General features: G+C 34.1%; 1 protein-coding gene across 10 annotated transcripts in view; it reads left to right on the forward strand.

The window, feature by feature from the left end:
• ADAMTS3 (ADAM metallopeptidase with thrombospondin type 1 motif 3) overlaps positions 1-16,744 on the forward strand; it is a 292,251-nt gene that overhangs the window by 253,995 nt on the left and 21,512 nt on the right. For all 10 annotated transcript variants that reach the window (XM_035293568.3, XM_035293574.3, XM_035293570.3 and 7 more), the window contains 7 exons: positions 794-939; positions 2,165-2,340; positions 3,450-3,583; positions 5,095-5,218; positions 8,503-8,583; positions 10,331-10,494; positions 15,818-15,983. In XM_035293568.3, coding sequence (XP_035149459.1) covers positions 794-939; positions 2,165-2,340; positions 3,450-3,583; positions 5,095-5,218; positions 8,503-8,583; positions 10,331-10,494; positions 15,818-15,983 — 991 coding nt within the window. The remainder of the gene's footprint in view (positions 1-793; positions 940-2,164; positions 2,341-3,449; positions 3,584-5,094; positions 5,219-8,502; positions 8,584-10,330; positions 10,495-15,817; positions 15,984-16,744) is intronic.

Below are 16,744 nucleotides of genomic sequence, written 5' to 3' on the forward strand. Positions count from 1 at the left end.
AAAGTAGAGTTTTAGCAAACACATTTATTATATGGGATATGAAAAAGTCAAAATGTTGGAGAGGAAAATGACTAACATTTCTTGAGCGCCTGCTCTATGCCGGGCACTGTAATCTGGGTGCCTCTATAGTCTTAGGGTGCTAGTAGCCCCACTTAATTACTTCTTGGTCAGATGGCCTTCAACTACTTTGAACCTTTCTGGGCCTCAATTTTTCTCATCTAATTGGTCATGATTTTATACATACACACGTGTGTGTGTGTGTGTGTGTGTGTGTCCCATCTATATCTCAGAATCATTGTAAATTAAAAATTTTTTAAGTTAAATAAAAGCTTTCTTTGAAAGCTGCACATCTTGGACATGTTATATTAATTATTATCTAAGTTGAGACATATTTTCATGTTATTTTAAAAAGATCATATAGCCCTCAAAATATTCTGATATGATATAGGTAGTGAGAGATGAAAGGCAAACTATTACCAACTGTGTAAGCTGGGTGCTCAAAGACTTTTTATTAATCATAGTGTTTGATGCTCACTGGTGAACGTAACGTTCAAAAACTTGTCTGAGTGAATGTTGTTTTTTCATTTTAATTTTATACCTGAAAAATACAAGTCTAAATTACCCTTTGATAGGGTATATTACTGATATAATTGCTTTTGGATAATTTTAAATGCACCTCAACCTGAAAAAAAAAGAGCAGTAACAAAGCCCTTCAAATACGTGGATCTTATATAACAACTTCAGCTTTAGTGTATGCATGATTTTAATAATTACCTTTTGTCATTTTTCTAAGTGGTGCTATAAGGGACACTGCATGTGGAAGAATGCTAATCAGCAAAAACAAGATGGCAACTGGGGGTCATGGACTAAATTCGGCTCCTGTTCTCGGACATGTGGAACTGGTGTTCGTTTCAGAACACGCCAGTGCAATAATCCCATGTGAGTATACATCCTTGTAATTTTTGTTATTTTTGGAGAGACCAGGAAATACTTCAATATTATGTTGTTAGTTTTCTGTTTTATGAAGTGCATGTAACATCCAGGGCATGAAAAGAATTTTTTCACAGTTCACAAACCAGTCTGTGTTTTCAATGCATCTTCATTTATCAATCTTGTGATTAGCAGTCAGTGATGAAGATGAAGACAAGAAGATCAAATGAAGATTGGAGACTTTTAAAGAAGTTGCTGTTCAGGAATATTAAGAAGCTGAACAGGGAAAGTAGATGACTATGCCTTTAGGGCGTGGGCATGGGCACTGAGAGATCAACTGCTAGAAGCAAAGGAGTGTCCAGGAGGGAGAAGAATCAAGCATGCAGACTCACTGTCTTCAGGGAGTGGAATGTGATTGCTTCAGTGGAGGGCAAAAGAAAGATGGTAATAGAAGGCCAGGCGACTTTCGGGGAAAGTTATCCATTCATTCACTCAGACTACAATTGCTGAATCCCTATTGTGTGATCAGCAAACTTTATGAAGGGAGAAACAACTGAATTATCACATTTAGGGCATTCTTCCTTGCCTAGGGTTTAATATGTGAGCAGCTTTTTCTCTCTGTTTCTGGCAGCAAGATGGCTCTGAGCATTTGTTTTGTAAAACTATCTGATGCCACATACCTGCCTTCACAGAAAGAAATGATGGTAGTATTAGTAGAGTTAACAAAAATAATAAAAATTACACAAGCAGCTAAAGTTCATTATGAGCCAGGGTCTGTTATGAGTAACAGACCCTTTAAGTAACATCAACTTATTTAATCACAGTTTTTCTCAAAGGAAGATACATTATTATTGGCATTTTACATATGAGGAAACCAAAGCATAGAGCAATGATCAAAGTTTCTTTGAGCTGCATCTATGTGTTTTATACATGGTAGAAAAGTATCATTTTATTGATACAATATACATGCTTTTTTTTTCTTATACACTTTTGCATTTAAAATATTCTATTTGAAAAGCTGATATAAGTTGAGCTTTGTGTTTTGTTTTATTTTTCTACCCAACAGGGAGAGAAGGGTGCTTTTGGAAAGGGACTGAAATTAGGAAGTATGAGTTCATTCACTTTGTGCTGGCAGCCCAGAAACTCTGGCTTTATGCCCTCAAGCACTGTGTCTGCAAGCTTCAACTGCTAGACAGAAGCCAAAAGGCCTTTTTAAATGTTGTCTTTTCTTTAGGCCCATCAATGGTGGTCAGGATTGTCCTGGTGTTAATTTTGAGTACCAGCTTTGTAATACAGAAGAATGCCAAAAACACTTTGAGGACTTCAGAGCACAGCAGTGTCAGCAGCGAAACTCCCACTTTGAATACCAGAATGCCAAACATCACTGGTTGCCATATGAACATCCTGAGCGTGAGTAGCCTCCTGCTCTTCTTCCTGCTGTGTGGATGGTTACGCAGGGTTTAAACTTTGCCAACACCAATCTCGTGGACTCTTGATCTCTACTTGGTAACTTAGGAAACTTGGTGCTTATAGGAATAAGTCCTCCTGGGTTTCTAAGAATAAGGCTAAAGTACCCTTTCTCTAAAGAGGTAAGAATTGTGCAATAGTTCCTGGCAAGCAGCACTATCACCACCAACGGTGAAAAGACCAGTGGAAAGGAACGCCTGGGAGATATGCTGGACTTCCTGATTCAACCCAAATCCCTCTACTAGGAAATACTTCTGGAATATTGTGATCTTTCCTTTCTGGGAAAAATATAGTTCTTTGACAGTTGAGCCAGGACCAAGAGAAAGATCATTATTTACAAACAAAAGATATCTTATAACCTTTTACTTTTGTATTATACAGTAATTTAAAAAATACATTTGGAAATTTTCTTTTAATGTTTCACTTGTTACTTTTTAATTTTTGGTAAATATGTCCAAGTGGCAACTTTTTTGCCATACTTCTTATTTGAGTGAATGAAAGGAAATAGTTATATGATGACATACACTATTGGGTTCAGTTCAAATCCATTTTAAAGGAAAGAGGAATACACATAGGAATTCAAAGTTGAATTAAATTTTTTATCTATTTTGGTGAAGTGAATTGCATCCTGTAAGGGGCAAAAACTGTTAGGTGACTGAGTCAAATCGGAGACAGTCTTTCAGTGCTCTAATATTATGAAAACTAAACTGGTTTTGAATTAAAATTTATTTAAGAGCTACTATGGTGAGATCTAGGGTTGCCTGGGGCAGTTCCAGTTTATACCTTTGTTCCTGTTAAGTTATTACTAGAGCCCTTTTTCCAGTTTAGATGACAAATTATATGATCACCTTAGCTAAAACAAATATGTCAAATGCACAGTCTTTTCTCCTTATTCCTTATTTTGTTTATACAGTATTGCTTTTGTTTTCAAGAAATTACATTGAAACCTAATATTTAAAAATGAAAACTATCCTGTTCAAACATTCCATTTCATATAGTTTCATTTAATTTCATTCATTTCAATAGTTAATTTTATCCTCCATCTTATGCAGCCAAGAAAAGATGCCACCTTTACTGTCAGTCCAAAGAGACTGGAGATATTGCTTACATGAAACAACTGGTGCATGATGGAACGCACTGTTCTTACAAAGATCCATATAGCATATGTGTGCGAGGAGAGTGTGTGGTGAGTTAAAATTGCTTCCCCAAAGGCTGTCTACAGTATCTACATTTACTCTTATTCATCTGCACATTTTTAATTTTTTAAACTATGTCTTATCTGTGAAATCACATTACAGTAAGAGTCTATGAATAGTTCAGTAGCTAAAATAAATTTGGGAGACTTTAAACTTTCTCAAATCAAACTTTGGTCACTAGTAGAATCAAGGTTTAAATAATTTTCTTAATTTCCAGTCAAATGTCTTTTTCTAAGTAACTCTGAGGCCTCTAGGTTGGCAATACAAATTGGGAATAATGCATTTGCTTTGGATATTTTAGTAGTGATCTACTATTAAAATTCCAGGTCTTTTTAAAAATAATCAGTGCTAAGTATAATCTTTTGTTGTAAAGATAAAACATTTTTTTCTCAGCTTCCAATCAATTCTAAGATTAAATGCTGAATTTCACATTAGAACAAAGGTAATAGAGAAACAATGTTTTTTTTGCTCCATTTAATCTCATGTTAAAAATGCATTTTATTCCTTGTGTTCATAGTTAAATTGATATGAAATTATCTTATTAACTGAAACACTGCTCCTAATGTATATTTTCTTTTTACTTCAGTAAAACTAAAGTGTTGTATTAATGAGTCTAAAGTAATTGAGCTTAGATTTTCCTGAAAGTAGAGTATGTCTTGTTCGGCTTCTACCTGCCACACTGATACATTAAATGTATGTGTTGTCTTTATTTTCTCTGCCTCTTTTCATCCCATATTTTTTAGTGCAGTGGTGTATTGCATATCATTATTCTACAGTGATTTACATTAAGAACATGCCTTGGTTCAGAAAACCTTCAGTATTTCCCTGTTTCCTGGGAAAATGTAAATTCTTTCTGGTATTCGAGGTTTTCTGCAGTCTGTTCCATGCAGATTGTCTACTGTTCTTTCCCTATCAAGCAACACTCACCTTCCATTGGTTTAAATATGGGTTTAAATATTGACTTCTGAGCCCACTTTCCATGAACATACAACATCTCTCTGGCTTTGTTGTAGCTCTTCTGAAATGCTTTTCCATTCTGTGTTTCTTTGGTCCCTGTGAAAGTCTTCACCCCTCTTATGAAGTTTTATCTCACATCCTAACCAACTTTTAAAGATTGTACTAATATACAACTCCCTATATTATCCATCATCATAAATGTTAGAGCAGCAAGGGAAAATCACTCTTTTTTTTTTGTCTCCTCAGCATCAGCTACATCTGTGCTCATTACATGTGTGTTTGATGACTATGACAATTTAAAATGGTGTAAATACTTCATTAGACTGGAGGAAATATATTCTTTATTTTTTACAGTACAAATCTTTTGATTTCCAACTAGATTTTTTTTAAAAACTGAGGTATTAAAAATCATGACTACAATGGCAGTTTGCTGTAAATTGGCTGACTGTGGGCCATGATTGAACAAAGGGTTCATCATTCTCTGGGATGTTGACCACTGCTGGGCACATTGAAATTAGCCACGTTTGACATCTTCTCTCTCCAGAAAGTGGGCTGTGATAAAGAAATTGGTTCTAATAAGGTTGAGGATAAGTGTGGTGTCTGTGGAGGAGATAATTCCCACTGCCGAACCGTGAAGGGGACATTTACCAGAACTCCCAGGAAGCTTGGTAAGATGAGCTCTCTCATGAATTTAGTATTCTTCTCTGTGATTTGTACTTTTTGAGGCTTCTTCTTTTAGAAATGCAGCATTTTCTCTGCAAACAGAACCAAAATTTAGCTGCTCATTTATTGTTGTTCAGATTACCTTTTTAGGAACTTAAACAAAACACTTTGATTGAATTCATACTCCCTAGCATCAATGATTAAAAAATAATATTGAATTTAGAAAAAAAATAATCAATATCAGTTATACTAGCTAGCTAAAATCTGTTTTGTGTTCTTTTACATTTTAAATAAAATGCAGATTGAATTATTAGAACTGATGTTTATTTTGAATTCCTGTTGCCTGTAAATTATTGACCAGGAGTTTAAAAATTATAAAACTTTAGATACAACCTTTAAAATGTTACATTAGTTTTACTTATTTTATTTAAAAGTGAACAATTCTATTCTGTTTATAAATCTAGGAATCTAGGATCTATATTTCTCATTTTAAAAAACTTACTTTAAACAAAATTGAGGTACGACCAAAAAATAACCCGAGATGTAATTGCTCTTCTCTGTAAATGTTTATGCTTGTTACGTAGTCAATAACGTGGACTTAGACATACACTGAAGGTTCAAAGGTGGAACCAAAAGCTGTCTTCATGCAACAAATATAGGCAAAATTATCCATAGTTTAGTAATATTCATTGGAATTTTCATAAAAGGTTTTTATGCAAACATTTGTTACTGAACAATTTCTTGGGTTCAGGTAGTGCAGTTATTCAATAAGGATTTATTGGGCAAATGTTTCTGGGAATTCAGCACTTAAAGATACACTTGAGGTGGTGTTTGCTTAACATTTTCATATCTTCCAAAGAGCTGTTGGTATTGTATAAAATCATGAAAGTAAAACAAAAAGAAATGTGGTTTACATTAAGCATATTATGGTGATAATTTTTCCTTTTATAAAAAAGTTGGCCTTCATCCGAATGATAAAATTCTTTTTTTTTACTCCCATTATACCCCAGCTACCTCACTCAAGCTAATCAGCTTTGCTCTTTGATATATTTAAGAAGGCAGAGCTATGAGACTATATTCTAATGGTTTTCTTTTTGCACATGTCTTTGCTATTCCTGTGTGATAAATTACCATATTTTGTACTTTGAAAATTGTTAAAGCAAATATTGCTATTTCTGACTGATTGCATTATTTTATTAAAGCAACCGGAAATATAATTATGTATGTGTATTATGTTTTAGTGGAATCAAATGTAATTTTCTCCATCTTGCTGTGAAATAATATACTGTGCTTTCTTTACTGTAGTTATTTTTTTATTTTCTTTTGGATGTAAAATAATTAATTTTGTTTTATTTCCACAGTGAATTTTTGTAAAGAAAAGGTTTTGCCATGTTCATTCATTCTATATATGTATAGTTTAAGGTATTGGTACTGTATTTCAGATAGCTCAAACATTATGCTAAACTTGCAAATCAAGGCCAAAAGAACATTAGAAAATTTTCATCTGTCATATCAATTCAAACCATTCAAAGATAATCTAACATCCATATCTTTGCACTAATATTGTCATCATAGTGATTTAATAGACTAATTAACCTTTTCCAACAGGAAAACATTTAAGCAAGAGGTGCCAAAAAGAATTCAAGTTGCTGGAAAATGAAATCTGCAAGTATTCAACTTCAAATCATCTATTTAGTCTTACTTTCATGCTCAGTCTTACTTTCATTGACTATTAACAGTTTATTGGTATTATCTATTACAAATGCATTGTGACTTTGACACATAAAATTACAGAACATATTTTATATCTTGCCTAATAAAATATATGGCTTATGGGATAGTCAATGAAACAGCAAGACTTTGATAAACATGAACCCTTCACTAATTAAAGATATTCTATTTAAGGGAAGACAAGAGGCGCTTTCACTTTACCCAAAGGAGCTCGTAATATTTCTCTAGCTGAAACAAGAGAAGCTAAAAATGTACTGGGTAAGTTGTAGCAAACTGCAGAAAGATGGGCATCCATAAATGGCATCAAGCTGTTTTGCTGTACTTGGCATCTTAAGCATGTTCCTTCTAGCCACTGTATACTCAGGCAAACATGGTACGTTTCATGTGTTAGACTTTACCTCCGGATAAAGTGCTGAATACCCTGATCCCAAAAGGACCACTTTATTTAGTCAGGACACTAATAAATATTGCGAAAAAGGTAAATCAAGTCATAGATATATATTATTGTACATATACAAATGACAAAAACACTTCTGATTGCATCAATAATTGTGGATAACTGGATTTCTGTCAATAATCTCCATAGACTATGTACTGGATGTTTTATAATGTATCGAAGGTGTAGGTTAATAGTCATCTTATATTCATTTAGTTATATGATACTGAGATGTATAACATTTGTTCTAATTGACCTATTGTTGATTTATGTTAACAATATTCATTCTAAATGATTATAAGATAATTTTTAGGATGTGATATATCAACATAGTATGTGATATATGACATTTACAGTAATAGGAATGATAGATGATTTTAAAACCCAAAGCAACTAATTACTCATATTGATTTTTAAATATCTGGCTTAGGAGGTTTTGAGGTTGGAGTGCATATAAAAGCAATGTCTAACACAATTTGCACAGATTTCCCAATCAAGTGGTTTAAAATCCATGTTGTAGATTTGGTTAAAATAGTCATATAAAACTTCTCTAAAGCTTTAAAATTAATACTGATCACAAGAAAAATGAAAGCACTGATTTTTCTGTTGTAACTCTTTTAGAATAAAGAAGGCTTTTAAGTATAAAAATATTTTAATAATTAGAAGTTTAGCTATCTATACTTGCCTCTTAGACTTTTAAAATAACATGTAGGCAGATAACATATCCCAAAGAGTTCACCACTTAAGTTTCACTAAAAATTGACTCCACTTCAAAAGGATAGTTTAGAAAACTAGAACCACACCGAGGGACACAGGAAGGTATAGTATTTGCCTGAATTGTTGTTGACATCATTTGAAGGTCAACACAAGATAAGTGACTAATAAGTTGGCAACAGGATTAACTTTTTTCCCTCTTTAATGAAAAAAACATTTTCCTCTAATCCCATTTCAGATGCCACAAAAGCTACCAATGCTTTGAAGTTAATTTCTGAAACTGCTTCTTTAAATTTATGGATGCCGTCTTCTGCATGCAGAAGCAGTAAGAATGTAGTGCTCAACTAACCACGGTTGTTGCTTTTGTTTTCTTCTTGGCTTCCTACAATATTTGCTACACATGCAAAGGGTACCTTAAGATGTTTGCTATACCCCCTGGGGCTAGACATGTGTTAATCCAAGAAGACGAGGCTTCTCCTCACATTCTTGGTAAGTGTTTCTGTCTGCTGGCTCTGCTTTACTATGCACTGAAACATTGAAATGTCAAAGAAATCATAAATATAGATATATGTCTATGTATATATATGTGCATACATATATGTAAGAATCAAAATATATACAAATGAATTGAATATAATGTAGGTATTTTTTAGTCATTTCTCCCAACTATGCTTACTTTAAAACAAGAAATTAAAAAAAATATATAGAGCTTTAAATTTTTTTTTTTTTTTTTTTAGAAACTGGGGTTGGTTCCTAATTATATGTGGGGAAAAAATCATCTGACAAGCTTATATGTTATACAGTTTTTGCTCTACAATGGGGGATAAGAAAAGAAAGATGTTCATAAAATGCAGTAACTTAAGGAATATCAGAAAAATTCATCATACTTATGTTGACAAATGAGTTCTCATATTTTCATTGATGCAATACTGTACATTGCCTTATTTTTATTGCATTTTACATTCTTTGAAAAGCAACCACAGGTGAATTTTACTAGTCTAATCTTAAATTATTCTAATATCTGACATGTCAGGTTTTTGACTGGCACATGTAGATCCATTTGCAAAGCTGATTATAGTTCCACAGGGAGGTTTTTTTTTTATGAGAAGATTACATGGAAATGTCACTTTAAAGAGGTTTAAGTTTAAAATGTATATACAAGTGTAAACATAGCTTTCCTATTCCTTGGCTATAAGAACACTAAGATAATTTCTGAAACTAAGACATTATGTATTAACTCCATGAAAATTTGTAGCAAATCATTTTATTTCAGTTGTAACTTTAAAAAATGAATTGCTTATGGTGTTCATAGAATTTTAAAACACTTTTAAATTATATTCACTACTAAATGTCATAATAGTCTAGCAATCAGCTGTTGTTCTCTCTCTCTAGCATTTAAAATTCCCTATTTTTCATCCTAGAATTCATAGTATTACCCTTGGAAAAGTTAGATTAGTTTAAAGCTCAAAAGGAATAAATACATTTAATTAAAATTACTCGTCTTTTCTACACATTTTCAATAATGGTAGTAACCTGAAATTTTGCTTTCTAACTTAACATCATATGCTGATAAATAAGTCCAAATTTAAAATCCCATTCATTATTTTTTACTCACTAAACCAGCATTTTATTTCATTTTATAATATATAATAAATCTATAAGACATTAAAAATTCCATTAGCAGTAAGCAGCTTTTTCTAACTATATGAGTAGGTAATATGGCTCTGGAATTTTTCAATCATGAGACCAAATTGTTGGCCTGAAAAATTACTTCAACTATGTTGGGTAACTATAAAAATGTTCACCAACTTTAAAAAAATATGCAATAAATAAACCATTATGTTACATGCTATCCTAGCATATATTGTTTCTGTTAATTATTGAAAAAGTACCTATCATTTAAAAAATATTCCCAGTTTTCTAAGGAAATATATAGGACAAATGATTTAGAAACTATTAACCTCTTTGACGATGTTTTCAAATGGGACTATTTGCAAACATTACTTTTGCCTATTTAACTGTCTTGCCATATTTTTGACTAGTTAGGAATGCTTCTTGAGAGTTTTGAATGCCTAATGAAGACAATAGGAATACTATCAGAACTAACATCCGTTTTGATTGCTTGCTACTAATAAAGAAACGTAGTCATTGATTTGTAGAAAGGATAGACTTGAGGTGAATTTTCAGCAGTTGATAAAATAAAATGTATGCTGTTTACTCATTTTCCTTCCTTTAGCTATTAAGAACCAGGCTACAGGCCATTATATTTTAAATGGCAAAGGGGAGGAAGCCAAGTCGCGGACCTTCATAGATCTTGGTGTGGAGTGGGATTATAACATTGAAGATGACATTGAAAGTCTTCACACGGACGGACCTTTACATGATCCTGTCATTGTTTTGGTATGTGGCATTACAGGCTCATGATATACCTGATTCAGCTTATTTTATAATTAATTTATCTGAAAATATTTTTACCTTGAACATTACATGTACTTTGAACATTGAAAAATAAGTTGCTTTTAAAAATAATTCTATTTATCTTCCCCCTCTTTTTGTGCAATATTGTCATGGAATTTACTATATATACGTTGTAAACTGAATAATGCAGCATTCTGATTTTTGACTTCAATAATCAGTTATCTTTTAAAGACAACACTAAAAAAAAAGTAGGTTTTTGTATTTACTCACATATTTGGCATTTTGGATGCTTTTCATTCTACTTTGTTTATCTAACATTTCATCTAGTATCATTTACCTTCAGTATAAAGATGTTCCTTTAGCATTTCTTGTGGTGTGGGTGTATTGGCAAGTAATTATCTCAGCTTTCATTGGTCTGAAAATATATTTACTTCACTCTCAGTTTTGAAGGATATCTTTACTATATATAGAATTTGGGTTGCTAGATTTTTGTTTCTTTTTTTCCCTTCTTTCAGCATTGTGTTTTTATGATGTTGTAGCAAGTTCCACGGGTTTGGGGGCTGAGCAAAGAAAAGATATGGCCACAAGGTGGCAGTAGCACACACACGCTTTATTTGGGTGAGGCCTCAGCAGGTTTGCAAGTAGGGCCACTACCCAGAGGAGAAAAGGGGAAGGGAACTTCTGAGGAAGAGGGGAATCTGAGATGGTGTATGTGTCATTTAGCAGCACAGCAGAGAGTCTGGAGGTCAGAGGGCCCCAAGGGAGGCAGCAGCGTGAGGTTCTTATAGCCACAAGGTCTTATTCATATCTAGCAGATGTTGGAAGCAGTTTCGTAGCGCTGTGCAAAGCAGGCAGTCCCTGAAAGGCTAAAACTCCTCTCCTTTGAGCAGCATTAAAAACAACTGGATGTATACAAGATTGTTGGGCAGCAGTGGACTACTGAGCTCAGCCTGCTGTGAAGAAATAACATAGGGCCCACCACATACAGGGTGCTCTTTCACTCATTTAGAGCAATTGTCTTCTAGAATCCATCATATATGAAGAGAAGCCTCATTTATGCTGCACTGCATGGAATGTGTCAGTTTTCTCTGGCCTCTTTTTAAGATTTTTCTCTTCATCTTTTTGTTTTGTCTTGTTGTTTTCGCAGTTTGACTATGATATACTCAGTTTATGGTGTTCTTTGTATATTTTATGCTTGGGATTCACTGAGAATCTTGGCTTTATAGGTTGATGTTTTTTTTTACCAAATTTGGGTAAATTTCCCATGATGTCTTCTAGTTAGTTGTTTTCCCAAACCCTCACCCCCATCCCATCTCTCTCTTCTTTACTCCTAGGGCTCATTTAAATCAGTTGAAATTGTTCCAAATCAGGCTCTGTTCATCCTTTTATAATCTATCTTTTTTAAAATAAATTTTTTAAATTGGATTATTTCTTCTGAGCTCTAATTTCACTGTTTCTCTTATGTGATCTCCAATCTGTCCTTGAGCCTATCCAGTAAATTTTTCATGTCAGGTGGTGTATTTTTCTTTGCTAGAATTTCCATTTTTTTTTTGTAATTTTCATTTTTCCACTGAAATTTTTATAATACTCATTACATCTAAGTTACCCTTTAAGGTCTGGGTCTTCATGTTGTCTATTTTTTATGGGTCACATTTTCATGCTTCTTAGTTTTTTTTTCCTGTACATTCAACATTTTGGAAGCTAAATTGTAAGGTGTCTGGTTTTGTTCTGGCGGGCAGTTAAGTTATTGTCAGATCATCCTGATCCTTTAAGCCTAGTTTTATTCTTCCTTAAGGCTAGTCTATTTCAGTTTTGCCCTTCTTCCCACAGTGTGGCCTTTCTTAACTGCATATCTGAAGTTTTAGTGAGTCCTCTTCATTCTAGCTGGTCGAGAACCCCTGTGACAATCAGGCGTGCCTGGTTTCTGGTATCTCTGTCCCACCATCAGCAGGCCCTCACTGTGGACCACCTGGTGTCTTGGCCAGGGATACACAGACCTTCTAGGTCATCTCTCTAAGCAGACCCCTCTTCTTTGGTGCCCTGACCTGAAAGTTCCAAACTCTAATCTATCTCCTCAGCTCAGTGAGATGGCTGGGCTGGGCTTGGGCCCCCCTCCCTGTGCCAGGGTCCAGACCTGGCCCTTGTCAGGAATAAGACCTGGTTTGTTTCTCTTCTTACAAGGATTAGTGTCCTTTGTCATGTTATCCACTGTCCAAAAACAAAAGTTTCTGCACATATTTTGTCCAGTTTTATAGTTTTTAATATCAGGAAGGCAACTCCATTACTCCCTCATGAGTGAAAGCAGAAGCCATCTACTTGATTTGAAATTTATTGTTAGTTTCCATTATATCCAGAATTTTCATTTATTGGATTTCCTATACAATATTATAGTAATCTAAAATCAAAGTGCTCCACTCAAATTTTAGTCTTTTTTCCCCTCTGAAAATTAGTTCCCTTTTGAAATACCTGTTCGAATCTCTTGCCCATTGTTAAAGTTGTTATATTTTCTTTTTGTTGAGTTTTGAGTGCTCTTTGTATATTCAAGTCTTCTGTGAAATACATGATTTGCAAATGTTTTCTTTCATTCCATAGGTTGTCTTTTCATTCTTTTAGTAGTTTCTTTCATAGAGCAAAATATTTTAGCTTTACTGAAGTCCAGTTTATTAGTATTTTCTTCTGTGGATCAAGATTTTGGTGTTATGGAAGTTTTTGTCTAATCCAGCATCAAAACATTTTCGCCTACTTTTTTTGGTATAAGTTTTAGAGCTATGCATTTTACATTTAGGTATTTAATCACTTTGGGTTAATTTTGCATAAAGTGTTAGGGCCTTATTTTTGCATGTGGATGTCTATATTAGTTATCTATTCTTATAAAACAAATTACTTTCAAACTTGGTGGCTGAACACAAGCAGTATTTATAGTTTCTGTGAAACACGTATCTGGATACCACTTAACTATTTCTGGCATAGAGTATCTCATGAGTTTGCTGTCAGCTGTGGCTATAGTCATCTCAAAGCTTGACTGGGGGTTACTCTGTTTCCAAGCTTAGTCACATTGTTGCTTAAAGGCCTCAGATGATTTTCCCCCAACTTTTCCATGTGGTGGCTAGCAGTCCCTGATTCCTTGCCACCTAAGCCTCTCCATAGGATGCTTATACATCCTGACAGTATGGCACTGACTTCCACTAGAGCAGGTGACTCAAGTGAGAGAGAACATGGGACAGTGAAACCAAGACAGAATTTTCAGTCCTTTTTTTACCTAATCTTAGACATATTTCTTAAACTACCACAATGTCCAGTTGTTTTGGCACTATTTAAAAGACTGCCCTTGGTCTATTAAAATGCCTTTTCAATTATGTCAAAAATTAATGATCCACATTTATATGTTAACCAAAGTTTTAGATTATTTTAAATATGAGTGATTGGAGGTCAGAAGCTCTACTTCACACGGATATAATTATATTGTATTCTTTTCTAGCAACATGGGTATCTGGCTTTAGAGACCGTAGGCTTAACCATCATGATAGATGCTTCAAGGCTTGCCTGCCGATTATAACCTGACCACAACAAGTGGTGTGGGCTGGAGATAGAAGGGGGAGTGTTGCAGCTAGAAGAGGAAGGTGTGGACGAGCAATGCTCTATTATTATGCCATTTCTTTTCCATTCTGAGTCCTGGATCATTGTCTGGGGCAGAAAGAATTAGATATCTGGCTAGAGTGTAAGGATTGTACAAATGGTGCTTGATTTTTAATGCTGTTTTAAAAACAAAGACAAAAAAAAAGAGAAAGAATAAAAGCCAGATAACCAGATCCTCTACCTCCACTGGTTTTACTATCACCTCATTTCTCAAACAAAAGATAGTTCTAAAAGTTTAGGTTGAGAATACCAATGAATAGCATTTCTTTCTTTGCATAATTAGTAAAATCCTATGAAAGCTAGATGAAAATCAATTAATTTTTTTAAAAGACCACTTTGCCCTGAAAAAAATTAAAAGGCAAGACAAACTGAGAAAATATTTGCAACTCTTATGACAAGAAGGGGTTAATATCTTTAGTGCACAGATTATTTAGGAAAGAAAAATATGTGTACGGTTCCAATAAAAAATAGGACCGATAGTCATGCAATGTACAGTATTCAAAATATAAGTAATGAACAATGAAAATCGTATTTTCCCCATCCAATTAATGAAGGTGAAAACTATATAATATGTAGTGTCAAATGACCACTTTCATACACTCTCATTATTAAAGTAACAATTGTTCTAACTGCTCTGGAGGACCAGTCACCAGTCTATCATACGAACTAGAACTGTAAGAAATATTAGTGACCTCTAGTCTACTAAGAAAAGCCAGAAATCCCCACAAAAGCAGGGAAAATTTCTAATCAATACAAATATTCAAGAGTGACCACATACTTATTAACAATAATAGATAACACTTTTAGGATTATAGACTATGCTGACATTTAAAAGTATGTTTTCTTTTTTTAACTTTTTTTGTACAAGTGCAATTTAGCCACATAGATGTATTGCATTGTGGTGAAGTCAGGACCTTCAGTGAATCCATCACTGGGGGGCAATGCTCATTGTACCCACCAAGCAAGTTCCCATTGTTCAATTCAACCCCCTTCCATTCCTCCCAACCCCTCTGAGTCTCCAATGCCCATCATTCCACACTCCAAAAGCATATTTTTAAAGAATATGTACTATCTTGAGAAATGTGCATAACATGTTACATGAAATAAACAAGGCCAGAAAAGTATATATGTCTGTACACACACACACACACACACGCACGCACACACACACACACAAACACCCCCCCACACACCCCGCAAATATCTTGGGGAACTATCACAATGGTAAAAGTGACTGGTTTTCTCCATTTAGGTAGAATTATGATTTTCTTTATATTTTTTCATAATATGTATATTTTCTGGAGGGAATGTTGCTATCTTTAACATCATAACAAAACAATTTTCTTTGAAAACAATTTTAAACTGCATTTAAAAAATGGTAAAATTTAAGGAAAACTATAGTGAATCTTATAAAGTTATTATTTTTATAATTCAAACTCTTTTCAGTGTATATATTTTTTAATACTTTTATGTTAAAAGTTTTAGAGCTATTTCATATTTTTCTTAAACAGGTCATATTTGCACTATAGTTGATAGAAATAACGTAATTTTTGAAACCCTTTGAAAGTTTTCAGTTTTAATATGAGCACTGTTCTGAAATATTTATAATTTTACACTCAAAATTTAAAACCCTCAGGTGATTTACATATTGATTTCATGTGTATGTTAGATTATACCTCAAGAGAACGATACCCGCTCTAGCCTGACATATAAGTACATCATCCATGAAGACTCTGTACCTACAATCAACAGCAACAATGTCATCCAGGAAGAATTAGATACTTTTGAGTGGGCTTTGAAGAGCTGGTCTCAGTGTTCCAAACCCTGTGGTGGAGGTAACAACTGAACACATTTATGATATTAAAATGTAATGCATATAAAAGTCAATCTTGCTTCTACCTTTAGGGCTGTCTCTAATCAAGGCCACAGTCTGAGAAACACCAAACACAGCCACAAAAACAGCAATACAAAACGTTTTCACTAAAATCTCAGAATCAGCAAATAACAGGATTCCTTTCATAACAGTGATAGACCTTAAAATCCTCTTGCCCTTTTCTCTCAGGATCTTTGTTTTGCATTAACTGTCCTGGTATCCTTAATCACTTTATTCTTACAAACTCCAGAACTCTCCCAAATTCAGTGTACTCTGATCCTCACCTTTCTTCTTCTCTACTTTTAGTTTCCATATCTCTCTGCATTTCTACCAGAGTTAATAAAAGAGCTATTGGTTACATGACTGTGTAACTGACTATGCCATGTATTTGAAACCAGCTACTATTCTAAATGCTTTTTATATCAATGCATAAGTACTCATAATGGCCCATGCGATTGGTACTATTGTTATCTCTGATTAAGTGGTGGCAAAACTGAAGCACACAGAAGATAATTTCCCGGAGCCGATAGGATTCAGACCCTGGTAACCTGGCTTCTGAACACATGCTCTCACTCACTGCACTGTGCTGCCTCCATTCCCTCTCCAGAGTCCATTAAGCTGGACTCAGTGTTTCTCAATTTTCCCCATCATCCATTCCTCTAGTTCTAAACAAGTGCTCCATTACCACTTCTCCCCCCATGGGTAAGAGAAGGCAAGAGGCGG

The sequence above is a fragment of the Callithrix jacchus genome, chromosome 3, assembly GCF_049354715.1.
Source record: "Callithrix jacchus isolate 240 chromosome 3, calJac240_pri, whole genome shotgun sequence".
Classification (NCBI taxonomy): Eukaryota; Metazoa; Chordata; class Mammalia; order Primates; family Cebidae; genus Callithrix; species Callithrix jacchus.